The sequence below is a fragment of the Elgaria multicarinata genome, chromosome 17 (genome assembly GCF_023053635.1).
Source record: "Elgaria multicarinata webbii isolate HBS135686 ecotype San Diego chromosome 17, rElgMul1.1.pri, whole genome shotgun sequence".
In the NCBI taxonomy this organism is placed as follows: Eukaryota; Metazoa; Chordata; class Lepidosauria; order Squamata; family Anguidae; genus Elgaria; species Elgaria multicarinata.
The window spans coordinates 14,452,797-14,466,357 of record NC_086187.1 but is presented as its reverse complement, the minus strand read 5'-3'; the positions used below and the strand labels follow the sequence as shown (position 1 = coordinate 14,466,357).

Here is a 13,561-nt window from a genome sequence, read left to right as displayed (position 1 = left end):
GGGACAAGCCATGATTAACTTTCAATGGATCTACTCTAATTGGGTCTGGATCCAAACCCATAGAATGAATTGCAATATAGACTATGGATATTAGGCAAGAATGTAGTGTCTGGCATGTGGAGTTGTCACTGAAGAGTCATGCGCACTTAGCCAACCAGAACTACAGCACTGGAACTCAGTATATTAATATTAGCAGATTGTTCTGCAGAGTCCCTCTCTGTGAAGACGCATTAAAGAGGTCCACAGCAGTTCTCAAAGTGCTGACTACCTTCTTTTAGTGCTAGATGCAGAAATACAGCAGCTCAATCGGGCCACCAATAAACAATCCTGTTGGAAGAGCAGATACCTGAGGATGACAACCTTGTGCTATCTATGGTAATGCCGTCATATAACAACTTCTAATAATGATGCCTCAAATATTTGCAGAAGCCACATTATATTTCACCATGACAGATTCTGCTTTGCTTCATTTTCCCCAATGCATCAGAGATGGAACAACAGCTTATGAGAAGGTAATGTAGGTTGCTGATACTCTTAGAATGCAATCATTAATACATTTATTTCTCTGTAAATCTCTCTGAAGTCACATACAGAAGAAAGAAAGACTTACTTTGATGGGTACAAGTCCTTCTTGTCTGCTGATCCAAGGCTCTGAAAGACAGAAAAGGATGCCATTAAATCCCAGTTTCTCCCTAGGTACATGCAACACACAATGCAAAAACACAAAGCATTACATAGTATGCATGGATAGCTGGTAGCATTTAAGCATCCACCTTTGGTTCTTGGTTCAAACCCTTCATGTATCAAAAATAAATGAGACCCAATTCAGCCCCAGCAATGGGAGTGGAACAGGACATTTGAGACATAGGCACCATTGGCCATGCTGGCTAGTGCTGGTGGAAGTAGCAGTCATAAGAACATAAGAGCCATGCTGGATTAGAGCAAAGGTCCCGCTAGTCCAGCACTCTGTTCACACAGTGACCAATCAGCTGTCGACCAGGGACCCACAAATAGGACATGGTGCAACAGCACCCTTCCACCCATGTTCCCCAACAACTAGTATATACAAGCTTACTGCCTCTGATACTGGAGGTTGCAATTAGCCATCAGGACTAATAGCCATTGATAGCCAATAACATTTGGAGGGCTACATATTCCCCACCCCTGATTTTGTCCTACATGATAAACCCAGCTATGGAACTACCTTTTGGACAAGCCCTTAAGCTCAGTTTTTCATGCAAGTCAAGACTGTATGTTACACTACTATAAGCCAAATTGTGTTTTGGTGGTACCGGCATAACCAAGACCTCAGCTATCCTGTGGAAAATGGGACACCAAGATCCATGCGAAACAAGCCACCATCTTTGATAAATTTCTCCCCAAACATATCTCAAGTCATTGGGGGGGGAAAAAACACAGGCTGAGCAGAGAGACAGCAGGGAAGCCTGTTAACGACAACCATAAAAGCAAACAGCACTGCCAGGACCAAACCATGTTGAATCACTAGCTAAATTAATGCACATTCTTCAAGCCACAAAAACTGTCGGAGACCTCAGATATAAGCAATCCAGTCTGCCTGTGGGGTTGCGAGAGATTCCCATGAATTAATCTACCTAAACTGCAACTCATCCATCATCTTTTGCCGACAGACGTCATAATTCCCAAGTAACTTGAGTCTTTGACATAATCTTTAACTGCCAGTCAAGGAATGCAGCATTTTTAAATGCAAAACATAGTCAGAGTCCAGCAAGAGAATACTACTACAGCCTGAATTCCATACATATTAACCATTCATTAGTAAAGACGTAATACTTCACTGTGGACTGTCAATCTCAGTTTTGAGTATGAGCATGTACTGGATGTGTGCATACATCTGTGCACTTTTCTAGGAGAACCAGTGTGAGATGGGACATACACCACAGTGTGAAATCATAGCAATACGAGTAAAAAGTATATGCAAAGGCGCCAGTGAGGTGTATAGACATACAAAAGTTGTATATTCGGCATCTATAGCAACCCTTGTCATCCACAAAAAACAGCTGACTGCAGCAGGAGAGAGCTGTACTCATACAACCTTACATTGCCACCAGAAATGAAAGGAGGGTACAAATGCTGCCATTGAAGGCTTATTTCTGTGCGGCTTATTAGGAGAAGACAGCTGTTGAGAGAGGACAGCAGCTCTCTTCTGCCCAACATTTTCTATTCTCATGCTGAGAACCATACGTGAAAAGAATTATTTCCTGAGAAACAGGCATGTCTACATGCAGCTCATGGTTGCACAGATGCCCCCGGGCAGGACGATTTGACCTGAACAAACACAAAATAATGGGAAAATCCAGGAGAAGGAAAGCAAATCTATGCGGGGGAATCTCACTTCCAGAAGCTTAATAACTATTCCCTCTGCCACATGCTTCTGGGTGGGAGGAGCAAAGGGCGGCAGGGCTGGGATGTGTGGGGAGAATAGAAAACAGGCAGACCAAACCTTAGCTCAGGAAGCCCAAGTGTTCCAAATAATCTAAAGGACCTTCTTGTGCATTCAACATGCAGTTCTTTTTTTCTCCATGCTCCTTCTTCTAACCCTTCTTTTCCTTGCAGGAGAAAGATGAGGTTGATAGCCGCTTTCTAGCAGCATACTTGCACTCCAGAGCTGGTGTTGTACTTTTACATTGTGGTTGCCAGGCAATGGCTACAAGCTGACTCCAAAGCAGTGGGAAGCAACCAGGCAGAATACTAATCAATGGAGCAATAAACTTGCCATCCCCAGGGTTCACCAAATGAGACTGGCCCCCTAAAAACAGCTGCAACCAGATCTAAGATTATTTGTATGCAAAGTAAATTGAAAAGTAAAACCTCCAGCTGCTGTGCTTCAGGCATTATTAGATTGTAAGCCTGTGGGCAGGACTGTGGGATTTTTAATCATAATTTTTAGAGCACTGCATTTTTCCTATAGGTGGACAGATATAATTACAAACATTGCAACTTCACACTATGATCCACTCACCACCTTATCTGGACTGAGCAATGGAGGCCTGAGACCTGATGACAAAATAAGTCAACTTGCTCATTAAACCATTCTTTCAGAAGCACTTGGGGGCACAGGCAACACGTACTATACAATTTAATAGGAAGCAGCAACTCAAAACCTAACAACAGTTTAGCAATTATTTTACTAGGGAGGGTCTCACTCTAAGAAGGGGATGGAAGTTGGTGGACCAGTGTCGCATAAGGTGAACTCCAAACAAATTCTGCAGGCTGAAGTTAGTACTTCTTCCATAAACGCTTCTTGACTCTGGACTGAGTATACTTCAAGGTCTGGATTTGGTCCAAGGTCTCCTTACAAGCTAAAAATGAAAGCTTTTATGTTCCCCAGATTTGCTATGCTGAGAACACAGCTCACTGTCCCAACCCATAAGCACGCGGTAATTTTACTAACTCCTTATTGAATCTCCTAGCATTGGACTCTTTTGACCTTACTGTCATAATATTTGGGTTTCATTTTATTTGGGATTTTCTGCTACAGTACATGGAAAATTCTATTCAGGGTGTTTAAGATATGGTTCAACAGAAAAGTGAACTGGATAAGCTTTGGGATACCAAGTAGGGTTGTAATTTTGTTTTGTGAATTCATGTTGTGTTCATATACATTACAATCATATTTTACCCCCTTACCCACCTCCTCTCTTTTGTCTATTTTCCTCCTGGCCTTTTACATTTACAAATACAATAATAAGGCAACAAACATGCATAAAACAACAAACATCAGCAATAAATCATTACTAAAAACCTCTAACATAATTGCACCTATAAAAGTCCAATAAAATATAATCAGGCAAAGGCTGATTATATTTTAGTTTTCCATCCTAAAATCCTGTAATGGTGGGGCCTGACAGACTCCAAATAGAGGTGTAGGGCCGCTGTGTAAAAGGCCCTCTCTAATGTACTTACTCACCTAACTGCTCTCAAAAGCAGGCAAGTGAGAAGGGCCTCCCTTGCTGATCTGGGTGAACGTGGACCTTCAAGTAATTTTGTCCCAAATCATTTAAGGCACTAAAGGTCAAAACCAGCACTTTAAATTGGGCTTGGAAACTAACTGATAACCAATGCAGCTGGCACAGTATAGGTGTGCTATGAAGGGTGCACAACTTTTGGGTGAGGGGCCAGATGAACCACCCATCCTCATCCTTCAGTAGGATGTCCAGTAGATCTTCCACCCAGCGCTTGGGGCAGGGACTAGGCTTTGCTGAGTATGGGATTTCCCAGCTCGAACTAGCCCCCATTGCTCCTCCAATGGGGAGTGACAAAGACCCGCTATAGCCCATCATCTCCTTCTTGGAATGGGGGAAGGAGATGGGGCATACAAAGAAGTTGTTGAGTCTCCTTTGCTTCTCTGACAGAGAGCCAAAAGGGACTCAGCCATTTCACATGCCCTGCCTCCTTCCTCCATTCCTGGAAGAAGGCGGGGCATACAAAGGAGAAGCGGATTCACCCACAGACAGAGAGAGCAGCAGCTATCCCTGATATAGGTGAGTCCAGTACCTGCCACTCGTCATCCCTCTGCTGCTGGTCAGCAGAGAAATCCTCGCTGTTATCTCCAACCTGGGGTCAGAGAAAGCAGCAAGGGGATGCCTTCCAAAGGAATTCCTCCAGGGGGTGGGGCTTGGAGCCTAAGTTCTATCCCCTGGAGGGGCCCCAAGAGGCTGTGCAGGCCAGATTGTGGTATCCCATGGGCCAGAGGTTCCTCACCCCTGCACTATTTGGTCTGCCCACCTCACCCCCACTAATACTTGGGAGGCTGCATTCTGCACCAGTTGAAGTTTCTGGACAGCCTTCAAAGGCAGCCATAGGTACAGTGCCCCCATATCCCAACATACAATGGTTCCATAAACAATGGTGAAATGCACTCAACTACTTCTCATTCATAGAGGCATGTTTTCTCCCTTTATAAAATTCCCCTTTGTCCTCCTTTTAAAAAAGAACTTGCCATCTGAATTCTCAGCTGTAGTAAAAGGAGAGCAAGTTTCTATTTCTCATAGCTGAAGCTAAAACCTAAGGACACATAGGCAGGTGTACCTAAATGCTTAGATATCTCTCTGCTTTCCCAGCTATTATTTCTGGGGTGTTTCACAAAGCACCCATTTTCTCACCTACTATAGTACAGTGACAAATTAATACTAAAAAAAACTAGTATTGAAATACAATTTGTAACAGGAGGACATTCCAGACATTGCTCTAATGGCCATATCTGAGAAATACAAACAACACATACATGCCATACATCTTCTCAATCAGGATATCCACATCTATCTAGAGACCCTTTCAATGCAGATATTTTCTGGAAGGGAAGAAATGGATCCCATCCCATCAGGGAAACACAATCCTCAGTATTGACATATCCATTTGCAAGCATTTGGTTTGAATTTTTGTGAACCGCCCAGAGAGCTTCGGCTATTGGGCAGTATAAAAATGTAATAAATAAATAAATAACATGGACAACATGTAGGAGGAAGCTTCCACATGAGGAGGTTATCCCTTTGGGAATATATTCTATCAATCAAGATAGCCCAGTTTCCCAATAAACTCAGGAAGCAATTTAGAGTCGCTCTACATACAATTAGGCAAGTAACTTGGTACAGCCCTCCTAGGTCACACATTTCATGTTTGAATGCTCTCCCATATCAACCTTTCCACCCACATGGACAACACAACAATGTCAGGGAGAAGGGTTCTAATCTAATCTTTTTCCTTGACACATTAGTTTTGTTTATGTTGTGTGACATAAAGCACGTAAATCGGCTCCTAGATTCTGTTATAGTTTTGCAACTCCTGAAAAGTCAGAGGGAATGTGAGGTGCTAAAAGACTCTGCACCTTCCACAGACAGCCTATACAGAAAGACCTGGGGATTAAGTATTTGGATTTATTTTTCAACACCCCACTTTTGAACATCGAAGCTCCACTTCTGGGTTCCTTGTGGCTCCATATGACTCACTCCCGTCCTAGGCCTTGCACATTACTTTTTGATTACTCACTTCACTGATGACTCAGAGTTTAGGAACCACATATTAAATCCCTTAACAAAATAATGGGAGAGAGAGTCATTTTTATTGTGCTCTGGGTATTTTTACTAAAGTGTATTTTTGGATGATGCACTTGTCTGTCTCCATAAAATGAATTATACCTACTTGGGAAGAGGCAGATTTTTTTTCCCTATAGCAAATATTTTCAGCAGAGACATAACTTATTTTGGAAGAACATCCTAGGCATGATGTGTGGTACAGGAAGAAATAAAGTGTCCAGTGCTGCTAGAGACAATGTTTGTAATCCAGCTGCACTGCAATTACTAAGAAATGTGACACTGACTTTCAGTGGGACATGGATTGCACCCATGTTTATTATAACTTGGACATACAACATCTAATATTTCTACACATGATACTGGAGAAATTGTTTTGCTGGGGGACTTGTCCCTCATAATTTGGACTGCTCCACCCCAACGATAGCCATTTCTCCTTCATCCTACATATATTGGCAACTGGACAATGTACATGGTGCTGTACAAAGTAAAACAATAAATAACAAGACCCTGCCGCATAGGCTTACATTCTAATAAAATCATAATAAAACAATAAGGAGGGGAAGAGAATGCACCAAACAGGCAGTATAAAAGTCAGAGCAAAATCAAGTTTTAAAAGCTTTAGGAAAAAGAAAAGTTTTTAGCTGAGCTTTAAAAGCTGCGATTGAACTTGTAGTTCTCAAATGTTCTGGAAGAGCGTTCCAGGCGTAAGGGGCAGCCGAAGAAAATGGACGAAGCCGAGCAAGGGAAGCAGAGACCCTTGGGCAGGTGAGAAACATGGCATCAGAGGAGCGAAGAGCACGAGCGGGGCAATATTTGACACATGTTATCCCATGGAAGGGTAAGAAGGCAGGCAGAAGAAGAAACCAATTCAAACTATTTTTTCTTTACCATGTGTAATCCAGAAGGACTTTAACTCATCCTTCACATGTAACTTTTAAAGTTAACTCTTTGAAGCAGTCCAAGACAGATGGACTCATTAACCTTTTGAACCAGAGCACCAAGAAGCCGCCAGCAAGAGTCACATGGCTTTTTTGAAGTACCCTATTTCTTCGATTCTCTCTTTTTTCCCCATATAAACATCTCTAAAAATGGCGTGCGTCTTAGAATCGCGGATGTGTCTTAGGTTTTTTTTCCCCCTGTTGGTGGTACTGAAATTAGTGTGCGTCTTACAATCGATGGCGTCTTACAATCGAAGAAATACGGTAAAGCACGGACACCATCAATAAATAAATGCCCTTGTATTGTGTATGACATGTGTAATCTCATTTTAATCCATGCCAAAAATTATTTCAGAAGGACAACCATTTTAGTCTGTTGCAGAAAAACCATCAGACTTCTGGCACTTTAAAAGACTAGCAAAGTTATTATGGCATCAACTTTTATGGGCCACTGCCCACTTTATCAGATGCACAAAGTCTTATTCTCTGTGGAGTATTATTACGAAACAATGCCCAAAGGACCAGCAATGCAAGAGATAACTAGCTCAGCGGAAATCCACTGTGGCCCCATTCAGAAGACACTTTAAACCATGGCTTTAACCATGGTGGTTAAGCCAGAAATCCGGGCTCTGTTCAGAAGACATCTTAAACCATGGTGTTAACAATGGTAAATGAAGCAAAAAGCCTTGTTCACCATGGTTAAAGCTGTGGTTTAAGGTGTCTTCTGCCTCTGTTCCTATCCCACATTAGTATTCAGAGCACAAACTAGATAACACTATCTAGTCAAAGGTGTAGAAGATGGGAGTTCTTAAAAGGAGATACTAAAGGCTCAATGAGGGTGGTAGGGTGGGGGAATGGAAGACAACAGAAGAAGTCAAAGTGGCTACACAAAAAAACTTAGCGTTGATCTGAAAATAATAAAAAAAAGGACTCATACAGGAGGTGGAAGAAGGGAAAGGTCACTAAGGAAGTGTACAGGCAGAGAGCCAGAATTGCAGAGATGGTGTCAGGGAGGATAAAGCTCAGAATGGCAAGGGATGGCAAAAATAACAAAAAGGGTATGTTCAAATTGAAAGGAGGAGAAAAGTAATAGCAGAACAGCTGCTCAGTGAAGATGGCAAAATACTGGAAGGTGACAAAGAAAAGGTAGAATTGGTCAACTCCTATTTTGGCTCAGTCTTCTCCCAAAAGAGAATTTGTGTCCCATTAGGCATACGTGACATAATATTTCTCGGTGGCTGCTCCAGTGCTCTAGAACTCTCTTCCCAGGGAAGCTAGACTGGCTCCCTCCTTGATGTACTTTCGGAGGCAGGCAAAAACTTTTTTGTTCCGACAGGCCTTTGACGAATAATCTGGGCCTCCGTCTGTGCTAAGGACGTTTAAATTGTCATGTATTTAAAATGTTTTAATGTTTTAATATTGGAACAGATTTAATATATTTTAACCTTTGTATATTTCTATTCATAGGTTTTAAAATGTATATGTTTTTAAATTTTGTAAGGCCCAGTATTGGGCAAAAGGCGGGATGATGATGATGATAATAATAATAATAATAATAATAATAATAATAATAATGATGATGATGATGATGTGACAAACAGGCTGAAAGAGTGCAGGTTCAGATTGACAGAGAGATTGTGGCCATAGCTAGACCTAAGGTTTATCCCTGGATCGTCCAGGGGTCAAACTTGTTCATCTAGGTGACACACAGGGGATCCAGTGCTCAGGCAGGGGCGAACCCTGGATGATCCCAGGATAAGCCTTAGGTCTAGCTGTGGCCTGTCAGGGAATATATAAGCACTTTAAATGAGTTCAAGTCCAAATGTGGTGATTACAGGGACTCCAATGGTGCCTTTGAAGCTCTTCACTCCCTGCCCCATTCAAAAAATTATTTCTAATTAAAAAAAAAAACTTGAAAAAAGTTAGGACACCAGGTTCTGCTTCCTGTTCCTGAACTTGATGCTGATCAGCTATTCAGCAGGCAGGAAGAGAAGTAAAGAGTTGCTTTCCAGCCTCACACAATCCAAGAACTGAGCATGTTTAGCCTGGAGAAGAGAAGATTGAGGGGAGACATGATAGCACTCTTCAAATACTTAAAAGGTTGTCACACAGAGGAGGGCCAGGATCTCTTCTCGATCCTCCCAGAGTGCAGGACACGGAATAACTGGCTCAAGTGACAGGAAGCCAGATTCCGGCTGGACATCAGGAAAAACTTCCTGACTGTTAGAGCAGTGCGACAATGGAATGAGTTACCTAGGGAGGTTGTGGGCTCTCCCACACTAGAGGCCTTCAAGAGGCAGCTGGACAGCCATCTGTCAGGGATGCTTTAGGGTGGATCCCTGCATTGAGCAGGGGGTTGGACTCGATGGCCTTGCAGGCCCCTTCCAACTCTGCTATTCTATGATTCTATGATTGTAGGACACAAAACGATGGTCATAAGTCATAACTTCCGGGTTGAACATCAGAAAGAACTTCCTAAGGTCAGAGCAGACAGACAATGGAAGCAGCTACCAAGGGAGGTGGTGGGCTTTTCATCACTGGAAGTATTTAAGCAAAGACTGGACAGTCATTTGTTAGGGATGCTTTAAACTGAATTCCTTTACTGAACAGAGGGTTGGACTTTATAGCCTAAATGGCCCTTTACAACGCTATGATCCAGTCAGAATGTCCCAGTCCCACCTGGTTGATGAATCTGACAGCAAGATAAATACTTATAAACACACACATAAAGAAGGTTGCTCTCTGTAAAGACTGAGCCAGTCCCAGTCTGTCTTGAACCCAACAGATTTTATTTTCATTTCTACATAGTAATGCACACATTTATCTCATGACATTTTGCCCTCACTTTCCCACCCTGCTCCTCACCATTCTTCTGTCAGTACGCAGGTATATTTGTGTATGTGTATATGAGAGAGAGAGAGAGAGAGAGAGAGAGAGACTAAGGATGCATCAGATGAAGTGATATCTGGACCATAAAATAAAATATTATGTCACAATACAGCTTATGGTCTTAATATATTTTCAGACAGCCCCCTTTTTAAACAAAGGGGGGAGCAAAAACATCTGATTAGTAAGTTCATTTGAACTATATTGCAAAGCAATGGTGCTCTCCTACAATTTCTTTTATTCAAAAAATCCATTTATTTTCAGATTTAAGTGCTACTTTTCGATCACTGAGGCAGCCTTCAATGTTTGCATAGCAGACTGAACTCTATAAAAGCATAACTTCCCTTACATTGAGGGGTATATCTATGTCTCAATTGGCACATATTGGCTGAAGGATATGAGCAGCAAATTTCCCTCAACCGTTATAGCCGATTGCTGTGGAGTGATGCAATATGTTGAGCAGATGAAAGAGCAGAAATGTCTAATGATAGCACTGCAGCTTAAAAAATTAAGCACAGCTGGGGGGAAATGTTTCTATCAGTATATTTTAAAGATGTGCATTTGGGGGAGTGTTTGCTTTGTTTTCTTAAATTCTTTCTTTAAAGGAGGTGTTACTGCCAAAACCCGGGTGCTTTTTAGATGCTTCAAAAGATGCAAAGTGTAATCTCATTTGGAAGAGGGGAGGAGAGGAATATAACTCAGTTGGGGAACACACTCGCATACTCTTTTAGTGAGCCCCCTAAGCCATAGTGCAATTATGTTGAACTTCCATTAAATATGTCCCCAAAAAGACGGTCAACTGCAACTGGCAACTTTTCTAGCTCATTTCAAAAGGATCCAACCAAGAAGTAATTCATAGCATAGTCCCTGCCTGCACAAATAGAAGAAAAGACAGAAAGAAAGATGAGTTATTTTTTCCTGCCAGCCAACATTCTGTGCCAATTTCAACAGAAGACAAAATGGAATCAAATAGGGCGAAGCAAAGGGCCACTGCATTTTCCACACGCAGTCCGCGATCTTTGTGTGAGGTCAGTTATAACTAGGAACGGGTGAGAATTTGATTTGTTTGGTTTTGAGAAGGATTTACCAAAATCCGCAAAATTCTCCATATTTGGGACAAAAAGAATTTGAGATTTTAAAAAACAGAATGTGGGAGGAATAAAAACTGACAGATTCATTCATCTAGGAACCGGGGTTGTGAATGCTTTGTTCTTGAAAGTCTGGGTTTGAATCCCTGTGTATTCAGCCATGTTAACACTGAATTAGGGTCACCACCTGCCCCTTTTTTTCTGACAGACTCCTAATCTTTAATAATTACAAGGCATGCAGATATAACATGGTACTCTGGCTGGTGCAGATGTTTGAGAATTTCATTTTAGTTCGTATTTGATCGAAATTAACCAAAATTTGCAAAGTTCATATTCGGAAGAGAAAGAACGTGAGATTTAAAACATTCAAATACTAGAGAAAGCAAATCTGATAAATTCACCCATCCCTAATTAGAACCACAAGAGGAACATTGACCAAAAGTTACTGTTCTGTTGCCAGATCAACTACTATATGACATGAATTCAGCAATCCTTATTTAAACTTGGGCATTCTATAGATAGAAGTGGCCAACATGCTGCTGACTGGAGCTAGAAGATTTCCCTGAGCAGGACCCAGTGGTTCTACCTATATATACTGTCAAGTCATAATAGGAATGTGGATGTGGTTGTTAGGAATGACATAAAGAGCACCACGTACAAGTTTTCTGTAATACATATATGGCAATTGAAAATACAGGACAAAGATGCTGTAGTCCAGTGGGAAAGCTATAAGATACCCATTTAGAATTTAACTCATTTATTGAATTGAACTTGTTTAACAGCCCAGGATAACACACACCCTCAACTTTTATTTCATCATATTCAAACACTGAATTCATCACAAGGGCTTTCACTTATTTGTGAGTGTTTCTTATTTTGTCAGAATGGATTGCTTAGGATTTGCAAACTCCCTTTCTTCGGTGAAGTGCTGCAGACCAGCTATGAGCACGAATGAATGTTTGGGCAGATGATGCTTTATAAGAAGGTGGCATGCTACATATGAATTAAGACGCAATCAGAAACAAAAACGAAAAACTGAAAAGTTTGGGACACCTGAGGCATGTTTATAGGAACAACTTTGAGAAAGAACCAGAAAAATGTTTTGTCTGTAACTCTGAAGGATATAAAGAAGGTACACTTGATGGGAATGGGTAGAGATAATAGCAAGAAATGTTCTAGTCTCCATTAGAAGACGCTATGCAAATAAACAGCATGACATATTTTGAATACCAATGAGGTTGTTAGTAATACAGCCTGCACACAAAAGCCCCATTTAAACAAAATTAAGTTAATTCTGCCGATATCCTTAGAATGGGAGACTTTCTCCAAGGTGGTCTTCTATGAAACAACATTACACAGAGAGTTCTAGTACTAACTTAGAGTGGGCCATGACTCAGAAGGGAGCCTGAAAAAAACACCATGGTTTGGGTTTCATAATTCTCTCAATTTCCACATTAAATTCACTCCATTAACAAGTGTTGTTACAATTTTTTTGAGCTGCTTGAAACTCAGGTTGGCAGCATGAAAAATTAAGTTTGGGAGGAGGGTTTTTTTTGTTTTGTTTTTGCCACTTTTAGTGCAGCCAGAAATAAAGATTATGTAATATGAATTCAGCTGACTCTGCTGTCAAAGGCGCGTGAGGAAAAGCACTGTATTGGCCTTGTAGAAATCGGAGGAGGAGAAAAACGAGTTTGTTTTGGTCAGTAAAGTGAGTAGATGTGACTCAGCCTCAGAGGGAGCAGAAACACTGAGTAAGAAGGCACTATTTATACCAAAGCCCCTTTATGGATCTTAACCACCAAATTATACAAAGAAATCTGGTCATGACTCCACAGGAAAGGCTGAAACTTAAGGACTATTTTTCTCACACATGCCACAAGCATATACACACGCCTAATAAAGGAACTCCATTTAGGACGAAAGATTACTGTGCTTTTAAAAACAGGGCCTGAAATACAGCCCAACCTTTTGGAATCAGAGGGCTTTTTAGGAATGGATCTATGACTTTTAAAGCTGCTCCAATTATTGATATAGGTTAAAATATAGAATTAAAACAGCAAAGTTTAAATTTAAGTTAAGGTTTCTGAGGGTCTGTTAGTAAGGCACCTTCAATGCACACATTCGTCAGTGAGTATACCTTCTCTCTAACATTGTTACTACCTGCTATTGCTCCTCATCCTCCTCTAAATTGCTACCACTTGCTTTGCTTGACAAGCAGAGATCTAGTGAGCAACTAGACAGTGGCATTTACTACTCCTCTTCATCACAACCCTCACCTGGTTCTGAGCAAGAGGCAGGTAAACATTCAAGTCACAATGGTGAAGAGAGGAGCACATCCAGAGAACACTTGTAAGTGGAACTCTGCTGGGGTGCAGGCCCTCTCGGCAGGTGCCCAGTTGACACTGGCCCTACTACCTCTGAACATGGAGGTTCCATTTAGCCATCATGACTAACTGGCAATAGACATTTCACATTTATTTGCCTAACCCCCTTTTAAAGCTATTTAAGCACAATTGTGACAACAGATTCCACAAATTAGCTACACACTCTGAAAAAGTGGTCTGTCTGGAATCTG

General features: G+C 41.4%; 1 protein-coding gene across 2 annotated transcripts in view; it reads right to left on the bottom strand.

The window, feature by feature from the left end:
- LOC134410191 (ankyrin repeat and fibronectin type-III domain-containing protein 1-like) overlaps window positions 1-13,561 on the bottom strand; it is a 328,172-nt gene that overhangs the window by 140,764 nt on the left and 173,847 nt on the right. For both annotated transcript variants that reach the window (XM_063143337.1, XM_063143339.1), the window contains one exon: window positions 611-651. In XM_063143337.1, coding sequence (XP_062999407.1) covers window positions 611-651 — 41 coding nt within the window. The remainder of the gene's footprint in view (window positions 1-610; window positions 652-13,561) is intronic.